Genomic DNA, 27,142 nt, shown 5'->3' with positions numbered 1-27,142 from the left:
AGGCACAAAGCAGGCTCAAGAATTAAACAACAGGGAGGACTTCTCAAATTGCATGAGGAACGAGCTGATTTCTAACCTGGAGTGCGCTCTCCCTTTCTTTAAAGGTTAGGATCTAGAGGCATCGGACGAAATAATTCAGCGTGTGTCAGGCAAATTCGGAGGAAGGGAAAAGGGAGCACAGAGAGGATGTCTGGGGGAGGGAGGAGAGGGCTGAGACAAACTGTTCCATCCAGCGGGAACAACGTGGCTCGTCACGGCAGCCCGAGTACTTCTCAGCACCTCCTGAACAGCAGATTTCTCTTACTGCTGCGCAGGAATTTGGGAGCTAAAAAGAAACTGCATTCCCTGCCAAATTTCGATTTATCGGGTGACCAGAACCAGTAAGGACTTCCCAAGCGTCAGTACTGTCAGGATGTCCCGTTTTGTCATTCATCTCAGGGCACTCGGGCCATTGCTGAAGACCCCAAGTTCTTAAACCCCGTGATTACATGGGAACCCCCTCGCCCACTCACATCTCCTGCAAGTTTCTAACTTCGTGTTTGCGAAGAAAAGAGGAATTGAAAACTTTCATCTCGACAGATACAACCCAGAAGGAACTCCCCCCGACGCTGTAAGGTTTCTTAACATACGGGATGTAAAAAGGAAAAGGCTTTCTGTGGAAGCTGCTTTGGCTACTGGAGGTTTGATGGCACACTGTGGCTGGGGTTGGATTTGCAGCCTTCCTCCCACCTCGTAGACCGAGCTGATCACCTGGCAGCACACACCACGTCCCTCGGGGACACACTGCTGGGATAAAACCAGCAGGTTTACCCAAAAGGATAACACCATCACCCCTAAGAAACCATCAGTGGTTTGGGGGCCTGATAAGCACTTTCTTTCTTCCAGAAATACAAAGGGGAAATGGCAATAGATGGGATTTCAGCTCCTGATGTTCCTTGAAGTACAGGGACCTGTTATCGCCCCAGACCGCCTTGGTTTCCCCTACGCCACAGCCCCTTGAAACAATTCTTAATTCTAAACTATTCTTAACTCCCCGTTCTGTTTATTCCACAATCTGTGTAATTCCAGGGAGTTTTCCTTGGCAAGGAAAAAAAAAAAAGGAAAAACAAACCCCAGCAATCAAGCACTGATTCTTTTTTACAGCTGGCTTGAAACAAAACTGACAAAACGAGTGCATCTGTCTGCCCAAGTTATTGTTGTCTTGCTCTCGGTACAGTTATAGCAGCATATTACAGGATATTTACGACTGAATAATGTATTTGGGGGCTGATTTTACGCCAAGAGAACACCAGATACACACAGTTCTTATGGTGCCATCTGGGGCAGGAAGCAACGATTAAGGCCGATGATCTGTTGTGTAAGGGGAAACTGAATTTCATGCCCAGCAGGACAGGCAAAACGCATTAAAAGTAGAGTTTACTATCTGCCAACACCTGATGGCTTCTTCTGGTGCACAACTGTTTGCCCCCAAAGGTGTGTGTGTGCTGCTGAGCCCCACATCCTGGTCCTCAACTGTCTGGGTATCCATGTTAAGGAACCGCCGGCTGCTCTGTACCCCCAGGAGCTCCACATCGCCCCGACTGCCCTGTAAGCACGAACCTCACAGCAGGTCAGAACTACTCACATTTACTTCTTGAGCTTGAACATTCAAAGAAAATTGCTGCGATACCTTTTGAAATGGTAATCTGTCCCTTGGATGGTGAACACACACTTGAGACAGCACCTGGGTAGCTCTTCCCAACACCCTGAGCTAGGCGGGTGTTGTCCCAGGCAGGTATCATCTGCAGCACCAATACTTTGCTCTTCCAACTTGAAGCCTACATTGTGTTGTCCCCTCCACGGCTTTTTTTCCACCCAAAAATGAACAGTATCACCTTAGAATGCCACATTAAAGCTTAAAAACCTGTGTAACTTGCCATAAAACAAAGCCACTGAGCCATGTACATCTTCCAGTGACTAAATCAAGTACTTATAGGACACGATTTGTTCAATGCCACTTTTATACCAATAATACAGAATAAATATAAATGGTATAAATAGTATTAAGGACATCAGGGCGTATCTTCCTGCTTTGCCACAGATGTTTTCTGTTTCCCTGAGCAGGTCACTAGGCTTGCTTCTGCCTCAGCTCCTCACCTGCAGAAACCTAACAGCGCTGCCTTTTGGGTGCAAGACTAAAGGTCCTGAGATCCTCAGGTGTCACCCGTGGGTATATAAAGCTAGCACCCCAAGAGGACACTTCTAGAATCTTTCTCTACACTAAGCCATTTCAAAAATCAGACACTGGGCAGGATTATACAAATCTCTTCCTGTAGTTACCCAAATTTTGTAACACTAACACTGTTCTAGGACAGGATGTTCCACGAATATCCCTGTTGTTTCAAATGACTTGTCTATTTTTGCCCTTCTGAAAGCCAGCTCCAAGTTTTCATGTCTTCAGTCACTGACTGGATGGGAAACAAACACGAGTTTGTTTGGTGCACAGCATCCGTGGAAAAGAATGTTGCCAGGATAAAAGACTCCGTCCTGAAAATAAACAGCACAATTTCTCAAACAGATACCTATTTTATGTATCTGAGATTCACAGGACCTTAGGATTGATGTCTGCGGATTTGATGCAATCTGACAGCTGCTGAAAAAGAAGAAGAGCCAACACCTTTCCTCGCAGGGAAAGAAAACTGCAGAATAAAAAGTGCACAGTTTTTGATGAACAGAAACGTTCCCTTCAGCACAGATTAAAAAAAAAAAAAAAAAAGAATTCACAAAAAAATAAACAAAACAATAAAATGCCTTACTTTGGTGAATTATAAACAGAAGGTAAGGAAAACGTGGTGCAACAGGATTACGAAGAGTCATGGAAGCATTGTTCCCTCTCACTTGTGGAGAGAAAGACTGGGACAATATTGTATCAATTTCCCAAATAATCTTGGTCTAGATCTTCAAATACATACTTTTCCCTACAAAGCAGAAATTGTCCTTTTGGCTCTCTGACAGAGCACAATGCAATTGCCTAATGGCCTTCTTTTGCTTGCAACAATATTTTACCTCCACCTACCTCTAAACCTTCAGAGAAAAATAAACAATGGGTTTCAATCTTGTAAAGTAAAATATAAAAAAAAAAAAAAACAGAGTGCAAACAGAGTTGATTTATTATCCATACTAAATGCAATTCTAGAGTCCAGTTGGCACAGTGAATGCACCTTCTATTTTTATGCTCTTCACCTACAAAGGTTTCTTAGTGAGAAACACAAATAAGCAGCCCAGCTTCTGAGCTGATGACGCTGTAAATTACCTTCACAGCACAAAAGTAAAACGCAATCGAAAATGAAGAAAGCGAGCTTAAGAGATTTAAACCAAATAAAAACAAAGCACAGCAGGTATTTTCTGTCTCTGTCTTTCCTTGCTGTAAAATTGAGAGAGACACAGGTATGGCTAAAAGGTCTGGGGGCTTTGGAAAATGGAACCCCAGCCAGGGATCGGTGGCCCTGGGTGTGCAGGTAGCAGTCGATGTAAGAAGGCAGCTCAGAGTGCAAGGGTTTAAAGAGAAGCAAGATACTCCAGAATATGCTATGTTTAAAGAAGAAACTCGTGAAGAAAAAAGAAAAGGGACAGCGGTGTGTAAACCACAGGGTAGGAACCATTGCCTACCCAAAGCAGGCAGCTGGCAGCTCTACTCACCTCCGAGACCGAGCTCAGCTCTGGAGATGAAGTCAACACGGCGTACACCAGAGGTAAAGCACAACTCTCACATCTCTTTAGGACCTTTTGAAACCTCCAGTTCTATTATCCAATAAAATGATGACATTTGCAATAGGTTTAACAGTTAGACTCTCAGAAACGAGCCGAATCGCACTGAGCACATATCCCCAGCACCCCTCAGATGATCTGGTCATTGTGAACAGCTTTTAGCTCGGCGCCACTTCAATCTAGGAATACCTCCATCTGAGCTCAGCTTCTCAGAAAATCAGCTTTTTCAGCATTTCCTAAAATTCTCTGGCTTGCTTATTCTGCTCCTGGGGAGAAGCATGAAGTGGATTACTGTATGCCTCCTTGGTACCCTGCTTTATCTGAAAGCCAAGCATTCCCATTTAGAGTGTGTGTCGTCCCCCCCCATTCAGCTCAGCTAGTCACTAATTAAAAAAAAAGGGGCAAAAAAATAAAAATGGCAACATGTTCCCTACAGAAGTTTGTTATGCAAACGACCCGATGGTTTCACTTAGACAGGAAAAGCAACCAACCGATGCCCCGGCCTGCTTTCAGAGCTGGCTGGGGCCCAGTAGGATATCTGCTGTGACTGTATTAAAAAAAAAAAAAAAAAAAAAAAAAAAAAGTCCTAGGCTATCGTTTTTAAAACGTGAAGCCCAGTCCCTGTTTTACCAAGAACAAAACCCGCCGAGTGTAACAGCCGCACGATGGAAGCGCTAGCAGCAGCGAGCTGAGCTGAAATGAAAAGAAGCAGTGGCTGTTTATGTTGGCAGTCACTTCAAACCCTAATGGAAAATTTCAGCTCTGCCTGCATCGAGGCTACAGCAAGTTATTAAGGAAAAAGGTTCAGCTTTCAAACAGAAAAGGCTTGCGCAGCTCGTCCCTTTCTGAACGCTCCTGCAGCAAAGACAAGTCAGGAAATAATAGGGCTGGACCATGCAGTGTATTAATATGCTCTCGTTAGGGGAATGCACCATCAAACAAAACCTATTTCTTTTGGGAAAGGAGAGCAGCGATAACGCCCAGCCCGCAGCCACAACCCAATTCAGCTACTGCTAAAAGTAAGTTACACCCCTAGGTGTAAATATTAAAAACTCAATGTGGGGCTAACTAATCACTTTTTTCCAAGGGACCTAAAGATATTCACCTAATTATCCCCCTCTTTATCAACGGGAAGCTACGATTTGAGCAATTATGCTGCAGGAGAACGGTTGCCACCCGTGTGTCCCGTGGCATTTTGCACTGCCCTGACCAGCACAGCACGGAGCCGTGATGGTCGGAGGACAAACACCTTGCCAGGCTCCACATATGGCAGCCGCTGCGACCTTTCAGCCACCGCACATTTGTGCTATATTTAAGAGCTACTCAGGAAGCCAATATTGTGTATTATGTAACACGAGATTAAGCATTAATGAGGCAAGAATAAAATTGTTTAGCTAAACTCCAATCTAAAATTAAACAGAAGTTTATGCTGAAAGCTCCCATTGCACTCATGTTGCCTCCTAACATTAACAGAGGACAGCTTATTTAGTCTCAGGGACAAATCCCAAACAGCATTCGTTTGGGCAGGAGGATTTTTACTACCATAACAGAGAATATTTTTCCTAAAGAAGAAATCGGTGCACGTTTAGTCTGCAGGCACATGAGAAAGCACCCTGCAGGTATTTTGATCTAAGGGAGGCAGTTGATATTCATTACTTTTATTTACACTGTGTTTTAAGGCTAAATCCAGAAGCATCCACCCAGAGGTAAGACCTTCAGATCACAGTCTGCTGTCTCTTGCCAAGCAGCCAAACCAAAAATCATACACAGCAGAGATGCCTATGTGCTGAACAGAGAAATTCAAAACAAAATTAGACCAAAGCCTGCAAGTCTCCACAAAGGTTCACTGTTCTCTTTTTAGACTTCTCCCTCAGCAAGCGGCTCCTCAAGGCTCACCAGGGGAAGAGACGAGCAGACAATCAGACCACGGTCACAATCCCTGCACCATAAACCCTTCTGATGAATGCAGGAGGAGTCATTCGAGAACCTCAAAGCATTTTGGGGAGGTGTCAGCCCCACTTTTAAAAATAGGCAGAAGCACTTAATAAGCACTTGGGCCTATTCCCATGGAAGATGTTTCCAAAGCCTGAATTCATCTGCAGCAAATGTGGTGGCCAGTGACTAACACACGTTATTAGGCTTAAACCTAAGCCCAGCTACCAATGGGACATTCACTTACATCCCCTCCACTTCTGGTGGCCAAGATGTTGGAGTTCTGCTGGTCAGACAAAATATTTAACACAAAGGGGGCTGCAGGAGCTCTAGTGGGAGAGGACCTGGCTCTGACACCGTGATGTGGTGTCCCCCTCCTGGCCCTGTGTTTCGCACATCACTGACACAGAGCTAAGCTATTTAGAAGAACCCAGGAAGTCATGCCCTGATCTTGTAGGCTTTTAAGTCCATTTATCATGGGCCCATCAATGCTGGTACTTCTGAAGCTCTCCAATTCAAGCAGCTCAGTGCAATCACCTGAAGAATTTGGAGTGCGGATTGTTAACGCTTTGAGAATCCTGTATATCACCAAGTTTTAGCGAATTAACCCAAAACAGGAAGAAAAAAGCACAGACAAAGCCAAATCAGACAATTATGAAACCTTGCTGCCAGCTGTTTATCTTGCATCTTACAACACAGGAATTTAAATGGAAGCTACTCACGAAAACTGGTCGTGTCACAAAGACTTCTCTGAAAGTTCATGGCTTACCATGGGGAAAAATCCAAAATGTAAGCATGACCCAAAGGACACGAGGGGACTTCCCAAGCAGGGCGACAAGAGAGAGCTACTCAAGAGGAAGGGGAAAGGAAGGACACATGGGAATGGAGGGACAGATACATTTAGTGCAGAGTTGAGTGGAAACCCAAGGAAGTTTCAGAAGCTGTATTTAAGCCCATCTACATGGAGGCAATTTTTCTCCAGAGCATCACACGGTTAACGCTGATCCAGCCTTAAAGCCAGTGGCTTTCCTTAATCAACCTCAGCACTCCCGTTTCAGCAGGGGGCATGCTCAGATAAGAGCTGGTTTAGTTCCCGTGTCTCTTGCTCATAAAAGCCTGAAGAGAAAGAATGCTACAGCTATTTACGCTCGTGCCCACTGGGAACCTCTCTTAGACATAATTGCTTTGAAATAAACTGGATGAGTGAAGACCTAAACAAAAATACTGCTTTGATATGCAGTCAGTATTTTCTTTCATGAAGATCTTTTCTGGCTGGTTATTCATTTAGAAGTAACTACGTTAAAAACGCTGAAAAAAACGTGTTCTATTAGTTAAAACACACACTGAGGAGCACAGGGGTTTCTTAACAGCTCTCATGAACTGCGGAGAGGGAAAAAAGCAAAAGGCAGAGCTCAAATAAGGCATTTCTTAACATGCTTGTGAAAACTTCCTACAGTATGGCTCAATTCTCACCTCTCCATGGCCACTATACATCTCCCAATATTATAAAAGAAAGAGTGCCATATTAACCTCTAGTTTCTGACTTCCTTTCCAGTAGCATCAGCTTGATTTAATATAAATAGGCCTAGTCTTCACGATAATTTGGTATTTCTATTGTATTACTTATCTCCCACCACTGCAATGTTCCAACTGCAGGGCTTAAGGAGGCATTAGGAGTTCTTTCCCGGAGAAAGCAGCCTAAGCGTCTAGAAAAGGCATGCATTATACAAAAAGCAAGAAAATAAGGAGATTTAACTTGAAGTGGGTTTTCCAGAGAAGAAAAAACAACTCTGCCTCCCCTCGCCACAGACTTCAGCGACTGGTTAGGTAAACTCCTAATAAATAAGAAGTGTGTAGGCTGTACTGACCTATAACCTGGTTTCCATTTAGGGCAAGTCACTTCGAGAATGTCCCTGTCTCATTTTCAAGCAGCTTTTGCAGGACTTGGGAGTTGCTGTAGTTCCCTTGTGTGCCTATAAAGGCTTTTAGAGTTCTACCTCATGTTAATACGGTGGCTAAACAGGAAAATAAGGCCTGTTTTCTAGCATTTCTGGAATTGCTAGGGGGTTACTTCACATCTCAACAGAAGAATGACAGGCAAAGTCTCTGAAATTATTCTAGTGACCTAAAAATATACAAATTAATTCCAGAACCTTGTAATTTGCAATATTCCTCATACCACTCTAAGGAGGAAAAGCAAAACTGGATAGTCAGATACTATTTACTACAGCCTTTATCTTGTGTGTCTTACTACAGGAAAAATGCTGCAAATTTTGTCTGAAAACAGAGTGGGAATTAAAAGAGAGCAGAAGGGAGACCTGTGGGCAAAAATAGGAAACAGAGATTAAACAATCTGTTGTCGGTCAAAGGTTACTTGTAGATCAGTTACCACTAGAGGCTAAAACAGCCTGCTCAAAACCACGAACACACGGCTTCCAGTTGCTCAAACTTGGTAGTTAGTCTTCCCGACAGTAAAAATTTGGAACTAATGAAACAAAAATCTAACACTCACACAATAATAGCCTGTATCAAATTTCACACCACTTGCAAACCTTCTACAGAGCCTTGGGCCTGATACCCAAGTGCAAACAGCAGAAGTCAAGTAGCAGAAACAGGGTCAGGCACATGCCCCCAGCTCTCAGGTCTTTAGTTTCTTCTTTTCTCCTGCAAACTCTTTTTCTCTAGCACAAAGAGACGTGTTTTATTTCAAGCTGTATTTCATACTCACTGTAATTCAAACTTTTAAACAGTAACTTCTCCGTCAGAAGAATGTGTTCTAAAGTAAACACAAACTTGTCCTAAATCCATTGCTAGGAGTTACTCCAAAGCAGAAAGGAAAGGGCTGCTGAAGCTGGCTACGTGCTGCTAGGAGCACATTATTTCAGCATTCCTCTTAAGCTGCCATCTTTCCAACACCAGGCCTTCGTGCCTCAAAATCCAACTAAATACCAAAGCAAGGTCTACCTACACTTGCTCAGTAATTAAGTTTCCCTGTCGTTCTCAATGCAATCAGTGAACAGAGACGCTGGCTGAGGCACCCCAGGAATCACTTCACCCTCCCTTTCCTATTTGACTCACACATTTATTAGCTATTTACTGATGAAAGACTGATATCACCGGGTCACGTCACAAGAACATCTCAGAAGGGGAGAAAGGAAACATCTTCCAGTATGCCGGTTTTACAGGTGGTAAAATATTTTCCCAGCAGTGCTCTTCCTTTCATCCAAGTTCCAAACAAACAAAAAGTCTAAACAACCTCTCTTTGGTTATGCTTTAAATAAATATTTTCAGAACCATTAATGCAAGCACACTGAAAATGCTAAAAAACAGTTACCCCGCCTCACTTTTCATGGAGTTATTCCCCTTCTAAATTCAGAAGGAACATGAATACTGCTTTCCAAAACCGCCCTCCCAGCAGTTAAATGACACCTGCAGAATGGAAACCGAAGCTTCTAGAGAGGCTCGGCAATTAGGACTAATGGAAAACTAACTAGATTCCCAAGGCTTCCCAACCCTGCTTTCCTTTGAAGAAGTCAACCACTCCTCCCTGCCCGCCCTCCTCCTAAGCACTTGCCAGGCTTTTTAATAGCATTTGACAGTTCGGCAGCCTGATGAAGTTCAGATCGATTCAGAAACTCAAGTTCCACCTCTGCTGTCCGCATACTTCAGGAAGGGAAGAGTTAAAAACGCCACCACGGCTGGTGCAGGTCGCGGCAGCGGCACATACCTCCTCCTTCCTCCACCTTCAATTAGATTGTGTTTTGTTTTCGGCTTTCTTTAACTACCCGCTGCCATCCGAGCCCAACTTGGTGGCACGAATGTTTTATCCCCTCGTAATGTCAAGATTTAAAATTAGATTTCATCCCCCAGAAACGCACTTCATCCAACCTTAATGGCTTGGTCCAGCAACGACGCCGATTTTATGTAACAGCCTTCACGCTAAGACCTAAAAACTGCACTCAAAATTACAGCCACCTTTTCCGGCCGTATGTTTTCTCTCGTATTAATCCGAAAGGGATCAAATTCGGGGCGAAAAGGAAGCAGTTCTGCCAGATCAAACGCTGAAGCAGCAGGAGAAAAAGCAAATTACATAAAGTCCGAATGTACTCACGGTCTCCTTATTCGGAAGCAACTCCTTTCGGATCCTGAAGAAGTTCTTGCCGTACTGCCTCAACCCCTTAATAAAACGTTTCTGCGATAAAAGATAACAAAAATAGCATGTCAGCAGAGGGGAAAACAAAAAGATCTCGGTAATCAGCACAACTGCCAAACAGTTCAGAGCGCAAGGACTGCCGATGGAAGGAAACGTACACGTACGCAGCGACGGAGCAGGCAGAAAAGGCTCGGAAAAGCCCCCGAAAAAGAGAAAAAAAAATCGAGCCAGATCCCTTCCTATGCCAAACTTGCAGCGTTTGAAGCTTTAGAAGAAGAAAGTCAGTACCGCAGCCGCTCCTTCTCCGCGACGGCCGCAATCCGCCGCCGCGCGTCCCTCAGCGCTGCTGCCCGAGCGGGAGGAAGGCGGCGGAGGGGAGGAGGAGGAGGAAGAGGAGGAGGAAGAGGAGGAGGAGGCTCCGCAGGAGGTGCCGGGGGGCTCAACGCGTTCCCCCCCGGCTTCGCCCTTCCTGACGCCCGCTCCCGGGGAAGCTCCCCCAAGGCGGCTCCGCCGCTTCCCTCCGCCGGCTCCGCAGCCGCTCAAGGGGCCCGGGGGGGCTCCGCGGGGAAGCTCCGGGGTCCCTCCGGGACTCGACCCCGGCTCCGGGGGCCGCTGGCAGCGGGGAGAAGGGCGGCGGGGGCCGGGCGGAGCGGCGCGGAGCGGCCGCCGGGAGCTGAGGCGAGCCGGGGGCCGGGCGGGAGGCGGCGGCCGCCCAGCGTGTGATGGCGGCGGGGCTGGGCGCCGCGGGCGCGCCGCAAAAGGCGGCCTGGATCGCCCCACACGCACACAACACCCCACAAAACACAACCCCACAAAACCCTCCCGGAGCCCCCGGCTGCCCCCCGCGGCTCTCCTCCCCCTTCCCGGCACCGCGGCGGGGAGATGAAGGCCCGAGCCCGGAGGGCACGAAGCGAGCGCTGCCTGTGAGGGAAGGGGAGCGGGGCACGAAGGAGAGGAGCAGAGGCAGCTCCCCGAGTACAAACGCACCCAGCAGGCTGGCTTAGTGCCTTCTGGACTAATTCTTCCTGCAAACACCGACCTGAGGGAGGTGGGCAGGGGATTAGGGGCTTCCATGCTGTGTGGTGGCTAGGGAATTTGAGGAAGGGCAATCAGTTTTCTGCCACAGCAGCGCTCTGCATGCCCCACAAGTGCCCACCACATCACTGGGCAGACCTGCTCCCACCTGAGGGGACTTTAACAGAATCACAAACATTTCCTCACCTCACCCCAACCCTCCAAACCATTAAGACCACCAGGCTTCCCACAAAGCCACCTGGGGGCACAGGGACACAAACAAACAGCCCCTGGTCCACGCTCTGAGATCTCAACCCTGTGTGTTGGGGCTCAAACCTAAAACCAGGTCTCTCCTAAACCAGGGGACCCAGCACGCAGGAGTCGAGTTCAGCACCTGGGGTGCTTGGGATCCTGCACCGGGCCCCTTGGATTAATGGCACGGTCCCAGCCCTGCACACCCAAAGATCACCAGATACCAAGCTGCCCACAGCCTGTGGGCTGATTCGCATGCATACCTCTGGCTGTTTACCATGTGAATGGCGAGGAATTTTCATTACACCGAGAGGGGGACACCAGGTACACACCTCTGCTGCCTTGTGCTTCTGGGCTAGGTAAGATGGCAGTGGCGCCATCCTCCTCCTGCCAGCCCCGGCATCCCGAAAGAGCAGCGCTGTTCCTGGCTACAACTTATGGCAAAGAATGAAAACCAACTACATGGAGGAGGATTTAAGAGCAGGCAAGCCAAAATGAACTCGGACTGTCGACACCACTGCCTCCTGGGTGCTATCAGCAGTACAGCACTTCTGCGGCATCAGCTAACAGCATATGGGAGAACTCGACATGAAAAGCCGGGGGGAAGGAGGAGAAACCAGAGCGGTGAGACTCCAGCCATGGGTGAAAAGCACAAGGAACAGGAGAGTGCAATCCCATAAAGAGGAAAGGCCTGGCTTCCTATTTATTCCTTGTTTTACCTAACATTTACTACGGTGTACCTGAATTCTCAGGGGAGAAGTCTATTTATCTTCTTCAGAAGGTTTCAAATCAAACTCTTTTACATTTGCTTCGTGTTCTCGTTCAACTATTAAAAGCTAAAGCAAACAAAACCAACCAAACAAACCAACCAGCTATGACAAACTGTTTTCCATTTGACTCAGGAGACGTCAAAAATCCCTACTGGCAACGTCAGCCTAGCAGAGCCTGTCTGAGGGAGCCTGAAACGCCGCCCCAGGTTTCCAAACGTGACTGAAGGCGTCCTTCTGCCGCTCCGAAACCCCAGCCAATTATGCTGCCACCTTTATCAGTGTCGTATAAAATGAGCACCAGGCCACTGAGGCAGCACAAAAAGCTATAAAATAGTTGTGTCTACTCAAAGGCACGAGACAGCCACTCTTCTCAACAACCACACATAAAAAGCAGTTCAATAAACTTAGAAAATCTGAAACTTAAGGCTTTTTTTTTTTTTTTTAATGTTTTCTCTTCCACGTTTTCCTTCCCCTTCTTCCATTAATTCAGGCATTATGTTCAGCTCTTGCTCAGCCTGCAACAAAACCAGCTACTGCTTTTCTCCAAGTCCAGCACAACAGAGACCTCTCCCAAACACATTTAAATATTGAGAAGCAAATAGTCACACACCAAATCAGAAGCGACCTGTTGTTCTCCTGTCTGTCATAAAACAGGCTGCCTAATGCTGTTTGAATTCTCTCTCCTCTGCACAAATGACATGCAACAAATTTTATGGCTGCATTTTAACAGTGCAGAAGACGTGGCACTCGCAGAAGGTATCAGCAAACAACAGCCAACGAATTAAAGAGCCTTAAACCCATGGAGAATGGAGCTCTGGTAAGAAAACGAAGTGGCTCTAGAGCACAGTGGTTTGAAAATCCAAATTCTGTATTTTGAAAAATTAAGATAAACATTCCAATTTTACCACTTAAGTAATGTTTTAAAGTTCGACATGTGACAGGACTGTCAGCATTATTGTTTGTGCTGTCACCAAAGACAAACTGTAACACAGCTGACAAAAATACTACGGGTAATTATTGTTGTGAAGCAGCATTAGGAAATCCCATGGCTTGCTAGGTCAGTCAATATTGACAGTCAGAGATATTTTATGAAGTGGTTACCATGGCTATTGACCAGCCAGAACACAAGATCTCCTAATGCCATTTTATAATTTGAGCTTCCCCAGTAAAATTTATTAGGTTCTACAGTATCCTGCTCCAATGTGTATACAGGGAGCTATAAATAACCAAGGAAGAACAAGGAACAAGCATGTTAATGTTTGCATATGTGTTCCTTGCAGGTCCCATATTTTATCCCGAGAAACAAATATCATGACAAGATACACAAAGCCATTATGTTCTGACTAACAGAGCTCAGATGGCATGTTTATCAATGTGATGATAATGCCATTGCAAAGCTGTAGTTAAGGTTATGCGTCAGGGTTTCTATTATCAAGAGACTACAGCTTGGCAGGAAAAATTTGCTGCTGCATGCTGAAATTCAGCACCCCAGGTTTTAACTGGGAACTGAGGCTCCCAGTTCACTTTTCATCTTGTTTACTGCACAAATCGAAGATACGGCTGGCTCTAAAAGCACACAAGAATAACATCTAGTAAAAAATAACCAGTTTAATCAATTTAAGAATTTCAAACGGAAACCTCATGGGCTTCAGAAAGGCAGGACGAGTGATAAAACCGCAAATTTGTAACTCCTACTAATATGTCTCTTCTGAGGTGATGCTTCAATCGGGTTTAGATCAAATGTATTTTCTTTAAGAGAAGCCATGTGTTATTTCTTTCCCTTCCCACGACTCCCACCTGGTTAATTAATGAAAAACATGTTGTAATGCAATACATTTGCAAACACACAAATACAGAGGCTTTTCTGTTCCTTCTTAATCCAACAAATAAGGATTTTTCCTCAATTTTTCTAAAAAAAAAAAAAATCCCCTCTTTAGACCGTGTCCAAGAACAACAAGTTCTTCTCTCAAACATTTCCTTAAATTATGAGCGTATAAAAAAGGGAAGTTAGAGTGGAAAACACTATGATTTTTTTTTCCAATACAGATTTTACGATCATGAAAGCAATAGGTACAGTGGACGTTTTGAAAGGCCTGAGATTTGCTAGGCAGATGCCAGCTGAAGTTGTCACCATCTTCCACGTTTAATGCACCTTATTAAGTTTTATAGCAAACGTGCTAAGAAGATTTACAGGGCTTTAATAGTTAACAGCAAATAAACACTAAATGCGTAAAAGCATCTTTATTTCTTAAATTTCACAGGATGAAAAATTATGGCAGTTATTCTGGAACGAAAATGAGATTTGGTTGTATCTGCAAAACTCTTAAATGTTCAGCACATTTATAGATCGCCCCAAACAATTTTTAGCATGCAGACATTGTATACGCACACTGGCTGGATTTCAGCACGCAGAGTACATTTTATTAAAAGCTTGGCTGGTTTTTAACATTATATTTCGCTTATGTGTGTACAGTGCAAATAAAGGCATTTGCTGATAAGGTTAAATGATACATACTGTCCTCCAGGAACAGAAGTATCCCGACAGTTGCCTTAAGACAAGGAGACAGGTTAACCTGAAGACGCCAACACAACAGAACTTCCCATGTTCACAATTATTGTCCCTCCAAATTACACCTGGCTATAGCAGAAAACGATGTTAATATTTGCTGTATCGTTACCTCAAAGGAGTTGTGTGTGCTCAGTAGCAGACAGGACCAAGTACTGCTCAGCAAGTGATTCCAGCAGGAACCAAAAAAGGTGTTTTATGTTACAGGGAACGCAGCCTGGCACCGAGCCTGGGCGGCTGCACAATGGAGAAGCAGATGGAGATGGACAGACATTGTCTGGTCACCGAGTCAAACACTTCCATGGCACAGTGCTAAGAGGCTCAAGTCCCACCACATGAAGAGGACAGAAAGCTACAGAAGAAAAGAGGGGGAAAAATCCATTTCTAGCAGCAGGGGAGAGGGCTGAAGGGAGAATCCAGAGGAATTTCTCAGCCTAAGGATGCCCATCCTTGGGCCACGAAGGGGACTGGTCCGAGGTAAGAGGATATTTTAGGTTACAACCGTAGCGTGTGGAACGAGCATCATGACCCAGCAAAGCTCACCCGAAACCTCTAAAATCAGTCCGCTGGGAAAGGAACTGTCAAGAAAAATCTATATTCAGGCCTCTGCTGTGTTCCTTTAATATGGCCTGCTGCTGGGAGAACAGGATATGCTTCAACCTCATCTGAACTTCCTTTGTTTTATTGTTTCCTGTCACTACCGTAACTCTGCTTTATGTTTTTTAAATTTAATTTTGAAGTAGCCAGCAGTTTTACCCTTCGCACTGGGTCCTCGTGCTGCTGCTCGTTACATCAGTTAACAGCAAGCTTGCAAAAATCACCCAGCTGGCAAACTTGTTTAATGCAGAGGCTCCGTGAGCCTTCCCTAAGCATCTCTGCGTGTCGCTGCCCTGGCCTCAGCGTCAGAGACACCGCATCGGAGAGGCGCGAGCACATCTCATGCACATAAGTGGAAGCTGAAGTAGATCTCTGGAGAAATATCTGTGCCTCTACTGCTTGCTTAGGGCCACCTGCCTTTAGCCTACAGCATGTTTCAGGTTAGGGATGGGACTGCTGTGTCCCACATCTACCACAGCATTTCCTCGTGTCCTGCAGCAAGCAGGGCTGTCACCAACCAGCACGTTCGAGTCTTCTCCCAATAATTCTGCACTGAGGCAGAGGTTGTGGTTACGGGGCCTCACTGCTCTTCCCTGACACGACCAGAGGTAGGAGAAACCATTCACTGGGTGGCTCTGGCAACTGCTTGAAGAGGTCTGCAACCCTCTGCTGCAGTGCGAATGCTTCTGCTCCATGACCACAAGCGCTTCCCAGATCCGCCTGGCCTGCAGAAGGTCGTGGAGCAGTGGCAAGCAGCGGTGCAGCGATGCTTTGCCCTACCTAGGAGCAGTAGCTCACGGTATCAGAGAAGCACGAGCAATAATACCTGCCAGCCACCCCCTCAACGCCAGCTGCTGCTGCTTGATCACCACCTACACGCTTTGGAATGACCCGTTTTGGGAAAAGTGGTGATTCCTGTTGGGGGGTTTTGCAGTTTGCTTTTTTAATGTGCCCCTTCCGTGACTCTGAACAGGTAAATGCTTTGTTAATTGGGTCACAAATGTGCTTCCAGACTGCCAGGCCAAGAGGGAAGGCACAGGCAGGTGATTGCTCTGTGGAGAGGCACTGGAAGAGGAAAATCTTATATGTCGGTGGGTGGGTGTGTATAGGTACTTCTTGTTGTTGTTAAAAGCACGCTTTACCTCCAAAATATATGTGATTATTTTCTTCATTAAGCAGATTGCGACCTTAGTTCACAACACATACTAAAAACAAATTCACCCTTAATAGATAGCGCTCTGCTTATTTTTCTTGTGTATTTGTTACAATTAATATTTTTTTCCCCAGGCAAAATTCTCCTTTGAGCTTCATAATCTGAAAATCAAATTCTTTTTTTCACCAAGGCCTTTAACTCAAAGATAATATGGAAAAAAAACAAACAAACAAACAAAAAAAAAAAAAAAAAACATTTTTATGGTGTTCATTAGATACCCATCTATGTTTAAGGGCACCAACATTCTCATTGGATTTTCAAAGCAGCTCTTCAGAGTGCATTGCTGGTCATCTAAGTGCCATAAACCCATACACCCCCAGGCCATATGCCTGTAAGATCACCTGGCCTTTACGGACAGGAAAAGACAAGAAATAGATCAGCAGCAAGGCCTAAAAGGTGCTGAGCACTTCGCTCTCGGTCCCATTGGGGTCACTCCGTATTCCTGCAGCATTACACCCTCCATCCCCAGCTGAGCACCAGGGGCTCAGCCCCGAAGCCTCGCGGCGCTGCGGAGGCGCACAGCACCACCAGGGCCCGCTCCGGATACCCAGAGCCACGCACACAGCCGGCGAGTCATTAAGCAGCCTCCCTCAAGGGAATGCCAAGAGATCCTGAAATGATAATGATCCCCCTGCCATGGTGCTGCACTGGTAGCTTTTGTTTTGAACAATAGATCTCCCATGATACCTCTCGCTCGCTGAAAATACTGGTATTAAGTGAGCATGAGCACAGCTGTGTGTAAATTACATATATAAACAGATTAGATTTGTATATTTATACTGGATGCAAACACATTAATAGCACATTTGCATACACAGTTGGCTAAATGAGACTGCATGCAGAGCAGGATTACTGGTTACAAACACATTTATTTAGAATTTTCAATAAAGTATTTATACTGCCATTCCAGAGGTCAGAGGGGATTCATCATCCCTTCTCTCCTCTCTCCCTCCTTACGAGAATGCAAAAATGCTCTCGCCGTGGTGCCGGCCGCGTGTCTCCGACCCTGAGCCATACCTGGTCTGGGAAAAGGGCTCCCAAGCTAGCTGCAGGGACAGCCCAGGTGCTCACCTCAAGGCTTCCCAAATTAATTTCCATTTATTTTATCGGGGATGATGTTGTAAGGGGGTACAAGTTTCTAAATCGTAGCACAGCGCGAGCTACAGCCCAACTGCCAATTTCTCCATCTCTTCTTTCCTCTCTCTGCTTCATGCCAAGGATCAATGCAGAAACCTGCATCAAAGGCATCGCGCTATCGAAGGTGACACAACAGCTCCCGGGCTTTTCCGGAGCCGGGGCAGAATTCAACCATTCCTTCACCCCGGGCTGCGAGCTGTCAGGATGCTGCTAACCTCATGCGCTAACCCCTGCTTTCTTTCACCATCTGTATTGCAACAGAGCTATTTTTGTAGAGAGACAGATTTCAGATTCACCCAAAGCACTTCGCAAGGCTTTTTTATTTGCTGGTGAATGTTGTACCTGTTTCTGGGCGAGAGCAAAGAAAACAGACAGAAAATAAAAATCAATTACCCCTAAACGAGGAGCATTCGGTTTTGCTCTGAGCGTGGCCTCCCTGTTTATCAGGTCTGGGTGTTTCACCACACGTCCCCACACGATGCTCCTGTGATGCTGGAAGCTGGTGGCCCCACCAACACCTCTCCCCGTGCCAGAACGTGGCCAGAGCCGACCGGGATCGCTGCAGCCCGAGCCGGGGGAAGTCGGTTGTCAGAGCCGAGCGGTGCCACCGCTCCGCCACGGGATCACAAAATCAGAATCAAAAGGCTATTGTAATGAACACACGCTTCCTGCTCGGTCGCTAATTGTTGAGGAGCTGCGGGGAGGCTGCGATCACACGGCGTATGGCAGCAGAAATGTGATCCGGTAAACGAGATAAAGTCAACAGCGCGCCAAGAAACCTGATCTAAGGACAGCCTGCAGTGGCACATCAGATGCTGGTGCACAGATCAAAAAAGGGCTGGATATTAAAGCAGCAGCAGGAGGAAAAAAAAAAAGAAAACTGACTTTACTTTTCCCGAGCTCTAGAAAGGGTATTTGATAAACAGCCCTGCCTCGCTGGCAATGCGATTCCTGGACTATTGCAAGCGTTAGGATCCATCGTAACGCCACGGCAGTGCCTGCGACACGTCCGACAGCAAGGCGAGCCACAGGCACACATGAGTGCTGGGTCAAGGGCTGCTCCTTTCACAGCTCAACCCCAATAAAGTCAGGATGGGGGACAAGATGGGGTGTCCCCCATACCCCGAGCAGGCCACAGGACCCTGGCAGCACTGGGTCCCGCTGTGGGCAGTTTCCCCAGCGCAGCAAGCCCGAGCTGCCACCAGCTGCAAACACCCAGGCCCACGGTACGGAGACATTGCAGGCATTTCCCCATGCTACTACGCACAGTCATTTCCACCAGCGAGGAACTGGGCAGGCCAGCTTGCCCACATTTGTATTTAAATGCCCGTGGCAGGCCTTCTGCTGGCAGGCACCCACCCACCCGGCACCACGCTGGCTCCAGACCTGTGCAGCTCTCCAGGACCCACAAAGCCTCCTGCAGCCTCCGTCACCTCCACCGAACTGCTTCTCTCTGCACGTGTCCATGAGCCAGGATTCTGAGCCCAGCCCTTTCTGTGGGCTTAAGAAAAAAAAACACCACCAAAGCTCGCTATCTATTCCTGGCACCTGAACTTTGTCATCTCCTGCAATCAACAGTTTCTCACCGCCGCAAACAAAGCTGAAAGATTTCAGTGAGTTTTCACCTAAGTGATATTTTTTTTTTTTAAGAGGCATTTGCAGAGTTAAAGAGAAGAAAAGGTCTGGCACATTTGTGACCCAGAAAAACAAAACAATTTGCTGCTGCCAAGAGACAACAGCAAGCTTTTGATTCTACTTCAGATTATCTTTTTCTGTACGCAGATTCACTTCTGATTATTTTAAACTGCTGTTAAAAAGTTAGCATATGGAAAAAGCCTTCTGGTAGATCAAAACTAAACAGCAAGTAAAAAAAAGTTGGACAATATCTCTTTCTAAGGATACGCTTCCTTTCCCTTATGACATCTGAAAGGATCTCCCTTTAAGATAGGAAAGCAGCAGAAATTCAGCACTTAACCTGCAAACTTCCAAGGGAAAAAGGCTACCTGCTTTTGGTTTCTTAGACTAATGCTCATCCAGAATTGGTGAAAATACACTGTAAAAACGTAAAATAGTGTAGGGAATGCTTCGCTGCTCCCACCGAGCAGATCTCCATGAAGTTATCAATAGCAGAACTCCTGTTGTAGGCACTGGGTGAGCACAGACACGCGCCCATCCCAGCCTGGAGCTGCAGCTCAGCACGGTCAGACCACCAGCTAATAACTAACCTGAGGCTTAGCATAAGATAAGCCTCCAACTTGAGCTTTCTACTTAAACACCCGAACATTTCCATTTCCTTCGTTTTTTCCCCCAGAAAAGACTTAGCTTTGTGTTACGTGGATCATACAGAGTTCCAAAAATACATGTCAATTTGCTCAAGTTTGACATCATTATGCAAGCCCGAAGTTCTCCGCTTTCAGTGCCATTTTTTTGTCCTTTCACTCGATTTGTAACACTGCAGACAAAAAGCTGCACTCAGACTACTTGAAATGTACTGTGCGATCCTTTCAAGACCCGAACGCTGTATTTCTAGTGGAAGTTCCCTATTGCGGAAATATTGTTCCTCTGGGATTTCAGCCATTATTGTCAATTATTCTGGAGGCTGTATTTCTGCCGTCAAACAGTGACTTGCTGCAAATGACAGAAGGAAATGAACAAAACCACTTCAAGAGCTCCCATGCTTTAGAGCAACGAACAGATCCGAGAATAATGAGACAAAATGGTGGCAAGAATCCCCAAGGAAATTATCCACATAGAGAGGCAAATATTTCTGCAGGTGACTCCGCCGAGTAAATAATTAAACAGCGGGGCTGTTTGCAGTTACAGTGCCCACGTTTGAGTTCAAGTACCAAGATAAAAATCCCAGTTTGCGACCCTTACTAAAAAGGCATAACCACCCCTACAAGCTTCCTCAACGTGTCTCGGGATTCATCTGCCACTCAGATACCTGAGACAGCACATCTGGATTTAAGAAATAATAGAAATGATGAACTAAATTCCAAGCTAAGAGACTCGGGCTCAGTGAGAGACCTAGAATAAGCAGAAAGCAAGCTCTGTCCTGTAGGGCAGGAGTTCTCCATCCTGCTCAAGTGTTCACAGCAAAAAGGGGGGTTCTGATGGTTCGAGAATTTCTATCGCTGTAGTTAGAGAAATGAAAGTTTAGCAGCCAGCTTCCATTTCCACCTAGGATGACACAGTATCAGAAAGCCTTCAACACCCAAGACCAACACAAGCACGTTCAGAACACTCCAAATCTCCTCCAGAAAGCCATCTTCAGTGCTGCACTGCCCAAGGTTGCCACCTGTTTTTGAAGCCGGGTTTGCTGATCATCACCGGGGCTTTTATTATATAAAAATTCTGCCCGTCAAAAAAAAGTTAGAGATGAGAAATCCCTGAGCTGTCCCCACCAAGAGACAGCAGACAGCATGTCAGCAAGCCCCTCGGCAGAGCTGGAGCGGGGCTGCTCACCGTGCAACTCGAGCACCAAAATCTGCAAGCGGAGTGCTTACGGCAGCGTGGATGCACCATCAGCTGAGCTGCCTGACAATTATCAGCTCTGATTTTTTTTTCCCCCCTTTAAAACTAATTTCCACTGCGCGAGGTTTCGGTTCCTTGCAAGCTCCCGTGGCACGGGGACCCACGCTACAACCTGCATTGTTCAATTATCCACTGCTTTTTTGTCCCGCGAACGTAAGATCACAGCGAGTGACTGATGCACTTCCGCAACGCCGCCATCCAATTACCGAGGAAGACGTTGGCTCACACGGTGATCTTGGCAGCAACGCATAAAAGTAGCTTTAAAAAGAAGCAGATGATTCATAAGTTCCCTTTTCTTTTGTGTAAGGGCCTCTGAATCAAAACATCTAGTCGAGGGGCGGGGGGGAGAGGGTGCCAAATGTGAAAAAGTGAGCCATGAATAGAAGAGGGAGAAAAAAAAGAATCGGAAATGAAGGCCCAGAAATGATGCGTGTGTAACAAAGGAGAACGGTGGCAAAGGGAATGTGAAAGGTGCGGACTTGGGGAAGAAGTGCTGAGACTCTGAAATTGCCTCCCAGACCTACAGACCCAGACAGTGTCCTCCGTAACAGGTTAACTCCTTTGTAAAATAAGCACCCTAATAAACCAGAGGTGCCTTCTTTCGACTTCTCCAATTTGTAAGAAGTGGAATGGTTGATCTGAGTGCTTGAAATTACTCCAATCCAGGGGAGAGCAAGATGCTGGGGTGCTTATTTGGGTCCTCTAAATGCATAAGCCCCTGTCTGATCCATCTCCCCATATAGCCTAAATATAAATCTGAGAGGATGCTATGAATAGGGGGGTAAGGGAGAAGAGGAAGGGCATGAAGAAACAAACAAGAGAGAAAACGTGGTGGCTCGTGCACACGTGGATAGGGGAACGAGCGAGATATCAGAGGGCAGTAAAAGCTGAAGCGAAACCACAAACCCAGGAGCGATGTGCACTTTGTATCTTCAAAACCACAGCACACGAAAGCACAAAAGCAGCATCGGACACGGAGCACCAAGTGGTTGTTTTTGATTGCACCCTCAGCAGCGCCGAGCAGCAGGGCAGAGCCTTTACACAACCCCGAGCGAGGAGGAAGGAAGAGCCGACCTAACCGCACGCCCCTTCCAGCGGAGCTCTGCAGCGGCTCAGCTTATTTACAGGCTGTCCTGGGGAGCTTCCTCTGTGCTGACAACAAACTTCTCAAAAAAGATTGAAAGCTGAGCTGCTTGGCTGCTACGAAATGGGAAACGGGATCCTTCCAAGGTGGCATCTGCACTCCCAAATCCATGGGATCCCCCCCCGGGTCGCCCCACGCCCCCCATTTACCCCGCACACCGCTCGGTGTCCCCAGCTCCCGCAGGCTCCCCGGCACTGGCAGGCACTCAGCATCTCGCTGGATCGAGTCCTTATTTGCTGTCACATTCTTTTTATGGCAGCATAATCATTAGCTTTACTGGCGCTGTTACCCTTCTAACTAATTAGGAATCTTGGATGGATGCAGAAAATGATTAATATTTAGTCGCTCCGCGTCTACTACAGAAGCAGCCTATTATCAAACAAGTGACACCTCCACAAACTTAAATTAAATAATGGCTCCCATAGAGGGTTCGGAGCTGCTGACAGAATGGCAAGTGATTTAAGTAACATAAAGCTGAGCAACTGGTGATGGATCACAGTTTTCTCTCTCGCTCTGTTACAGCCTGTAATAGAACAAATGATCATTTTTCAGCCTAATTGAATATGGCCGCCCCGCTTGTGCACAAAAGGAGACAAAGCTATATAATTTGCTTCATTAAAATGCATTTTTATGTCATCTGAAAGATTAAAAAAAATCAGCGCTGTTGATAGGGAAGATTAGAAAAATAAAATTTATCATGCAAACAGAACTTGCAAATGAGGTGTAGCTTGGCATTCAGGCTGCTTATGCTTGTGCAGGAAAGATAAGTCCTGAGCGCTAAAGCACACAGAGCATCCATGTTGTGACAGTAATCAGAGTTTCTTAAATAAGAACTATGTCACTATACCAATTCAAAGAGGAATTCTGTCACTTTCTGCTGTAACATCCCCTGGTCCATAGTAAATAAGTCTCAGATGAGCTGTCAAGCAGGATCACAGCAAATCCAGTGTCACTGGGAAAAGTTACTTTTGTTTAGTCTTGGTTTTTCTCCTCATAGCTATTAGAAAAATCAAATACCTGTTCAAAATGAGCTTTTCCTGACATTAAAATCAAAACTTTAAGAGTGCCATATTTCAAAAATACCCTTAATTATACTAAAACTCCCATTTTTTAGATAATTGTTTGGTTCGGTATCAGTCTCCTTTGGCGAGACCCTCTGCCACGGAGCTTAAGTTGGTTGTCACCGAGGTTTACCTGGATGCCAAGTCCCCAGCATCCCGGGCACTGCTTCTGCTGTTCCTCCAACACGATTTCTGAAGATATTTTACCTGCAGGTGCCTAAATCAGTAAGGGTTCAGCTTCTGACTCCTGTTCCTTATCCAGAGCTGCCAGCCTCCCCGGCGTCATGCCGCTCCATCTGTGTTATGGATTGCAGTCCTGAAAACGTGTTTCTTCTCCATCCATCAGGCTTAAGCAGTTCAACAGCGCTACCCTACCCTTCGCTGCCCAAACAATCTAAAATATTGAATTACCACTTGCAAGGCAGCAAAACAGATAGCTTTTATTTCCTACGCCTGTAGCACACGATGGCTCCCACTGGCAGCATGGCCCAACCAAGGTGCCTCTACAAAACCTCCGAGTCCGGTAAGAGCCTGGCAATTTCCTGAGACCATAAGACTCTTCATCTCACTAGAGAAAACAAACAACATGGACAAACTGGAATAAATATTCCCAGAAATGCAAAGGGGGCATGGAACATCCTACTGCAAGGATAGCGCTGCCCGTCCTTGGGTACAATGGCAAAGACAAAGGAACTGTGCACGAACACTTCTGCATCCTTCACAGCAAAAAGCACCTTGGACACAGCAAGCTGAAGAGCTTTTCATGTGGTGTGAGTCACAGCTAAGATTGTTCCCAGGTTTCAATCCATTCCTGGGCTCCATGCATTTACTGCAGTAATTCTGACATGGGTAAGAAACACTTGGTACTTCTATCAACTTAGACTAAGCCAAAATGACTTGGAAAGATGCTGGGTAGCATTTCTATCGTACACTTGACATGGAAAACAACACAGCACTGCACCATTACTTATTACTATATTAAAATTGCACTTTTAGGTAGTACAGAGATAGGGATTCTTTAGACTGATGCAAATTTCTTAACAGCTGCAAGACAAACTCCAACTACTGGAATATGCCATGGCCACTGACACCATCTGAAATGAAACCAAGAACTGTGGATGTGTCTCCCTATACATGTGGATGTCCCCCTCCTAGATCATTAGGAAAGGTAAAATTTAAATCACACTATTTAGAGCATTTCCAAAACAATCAATCTTCTGAAAACAGGGAGCTAAACACTATTGTATTTAAATTTAAGAACTGTTTTCAAAACCATGAAAACCCTCACACAATCCTAGACACTGGGACAATGTACATCAAGGAACGCAAGCCAGAAAGCCTATGGAAGGGCATTTACTAAATTTGTGTTCAGAAGGGGAAGCAAACTGTGAGAAGTACCCTATGGAATTTATCAGACTCAGAAGTCCATCATACTACTAACAAATATGAATCTTTACAAAATTCTGAATTTTGGAATTTGGGAATTAAATATGTACAAAAATGGAGAGTAAATAGGTGAGTGAAACATAAGCAAGACAGCTTTGATACACAGTATCTTCTAAAAATTAAATTTAAAAAATTAAGAGACTGATGGGGGGTTAGTTTTACCATGATTACAACACTCACTCCTTTGGTTCTGCTTGCTGTGGCAAAAGCATTAACCCTAGAAGCTGCCATAATTATGACAATCCCTGCGCTCGCCTAATGCTCTTACTGTTAATGCCGTGACTCAGTTTCCTTTCATAGAGAAACGGGATAAAAGACATATTTAAATCAGATTCCAGATCTCTTCGCAGACAAAAATCTGAATTAGCTGTCGGAGCAGTGCAGACAGCCACCGTGCCCCTGCCCAGGGCATCATCTGACGGCGAGAGGAGGAAGACGACGAGCCGTGCACCGTATGGGCGCGCTGGGCAGATTTTCTTCCCCTGCCCAAGGCTGGGTGAATGCCCTTTGTTTCAGCCGCCACGCTGCCGAGCTGCACAGCCCATGCTGCTATACATAGCACTCGTACGGCACACGCGGACGTTAAACCCGACTCCGGCTCTGTTGCTAAGAAACTACGAAGGACAGCTTTTTTGGCCCTCTTCATTTATAAAATAACCACTCTGCCCGATGGGAGAACAGACGCAATCTCTCAAGTCCCCCAGTGTCTTGTTCTCGTTTTGAAATGAACACGGAAAGATGATCGAGAACGCTACCAAGTGTAAGCGATCTCCATTTTTAAGACGCCCTTGAAAATGAGATGAAAAACATGGTTTCAACAATCAACTGCTAGAGCATTTATTAATCTTCCAGGCAGCAGATTCCTTCCCTCTGGCAACAGCGAACTGTGCTTCTGTCTCCCTATTACAAGCCTATTTTTTTTTTTTAGAAAACCAAACCAAACCCAACTTGTGAAAGCACCTACAAATTATTTAGCTTACAGAGGAGTTCAGCTCGGAGTTTAGCTTCCCGGCCCCGTGCAGAAATAGCCCTCTGAGCCGTGGCAACTGGCCAGTGTAAATATTTGTTGTATTATTTTGGGGGATCAGCAATATGGTAAGCACTTAATAGATAAAAATATTCCACATGAAGGCAGAAAGACGATGAATCGAGAAACATATGGCAGTTAAACAAAGCAAACAAAAACTATAATGATATTGTTAAGAAAAGGCTAACTTATCTGGCAGCTGTGGAAAGATCAAGATTAACGAAAGCAGTGAAATCACCCATTTTGAAGCCAAGGTCACTGACAGGATTTATAGATTTATCCCTGAAGGCAGCCTTTGCTGAACATGAAATGCTGAAATAATTTTTTTTGAATCTACCCCCACCCCATTTGGGCTATCTCATTTGCTGGAGGCTTTTAAAATTCATTCCTCTTCACAGCTGGTTAAACAATGGAATCTTTCTGCAAACTAAAAGGACAAAATTGATTGCCCTACACAAACTTTTCTGCACGTATAATTGATTTTTAATTCACTGTCTCATTTCCGAAAGGACTTGACAATAAACTCAGTGCTGTATGTGCAATATTGATCCCTTTAAACAAGGGCTTGGATCAAAGACTGATGCAAGTTAATCACAACCCAAAAGATGGATATCTTTTGTCTAAAAAGCTGTGTTTAAGCTAAATTCACCTTTCCCAGCCAGATTATACCTTATATTTTCTGACTGTATTACACCTCATAATTTCGTGTATCTGTCAACTGCTGAGTAACTGGAGTTTTATGCAACTCTTAAATAATTGGGTTTTGTTTTTTTCCCCCCAAGCAGAAGAATCTTGTCCTTCATCAGTTACTTTTTACCGTGAGGATTGATGTTTGTTTTTTTTATAGCCTAAGTTCTTAGAATACGCCATAGTTGCGACTGTACATTCCCACCTTTTTTCTTAAACTGAAACTTGATTTATTCTTATTAAAATAGAGGACTTACTAGACCATGGCTTGTTTTTCTTTCAATCCTCAGCTAATTTTCAGCTGTTTTTGACTAATGCACTTGCAAACAGCACCGGACGGCTTGATTTCTGAAGTCCAGAAAACATTAGCAGGAACTGGTATTCTACTAAGAAGCTGTAATGTTTACTTTTTGTGGATAAAAAATTAAAACCAAGCAGCAAGTGATATCTTAACCTTCTAAGCCCACTCAATTACTCAACCGCAGCCTTGCAATGCCAGCCTCCTTTTCAAATATCCCTTGATGATATTTTTTCCTTCTCACCATTCGAGAGGCTCTGTTTCAATTTTGCTATGAATCACATTTTCTATAGCTGCCACATAAACAGTAAATAAAATTCATGGTATTTTTGCCCCAGTAAGCAGCTCTGTCTTCCAGCATAACTGAAAAGGCTGGCTTCAAAGGAGTGAGCAATGAAAACAATGTTTTCATGAGCATATATTCCAAAAAGGGCAGATGAGAGACATTTGAAGATGATTCCAGGCAGAAAAGCCAGGCAAATAAGTACGTGTGTTTTGCATAAGTAATTTCTTGACCAGCTACACTGGATTACAAACACTCGTAAACACGTTAGGGAATTAGTT

General features: G+C 45.4%; 1 protein-coding gene across 6 annotated transcripts in view; it reads right to left on the bottom strand.

Moving 5' to 3' along the window:
- Positions 1-27,142, bottom strand: part of RERE (arginine-glutamic acid dipeptide repeats) — a 222,979-nt gene that overhangs the window by 38,596 nt on the left and 157,241 nt on the right. For all 6 annotated transcript variants that reach the window (XM_082776734.1, XM_082776733.1, XM_082776736.1 and 3 more), the window contains one exon: positions 9,791-9,871. In XM_082776734.1, coding sequence (XP_082632860.1) covers positions 9,791-9,871 — 81 coding nt within the window. The remainder of the gene's footprint in view (positions 1-9,790; positions 9,872-27,142) is intronic.

The sequence above is a fragment of the Aythya marila genome (genome assembly GCF_965140915.1).
Source record: "Aythya marila genome assembly, chromosome: 21".
In the NCBI taxonomy this organism is placed as follows: Eukaryota; Metazoa; Chordata; class Aves; order Anseriformes; family Anatidae; genus Aythya; species Aythya marila.
Note: the sequence above shows the minus strand (reverse complement) of the source record. Positions and strands in the feature narration are given on the sequence as shown.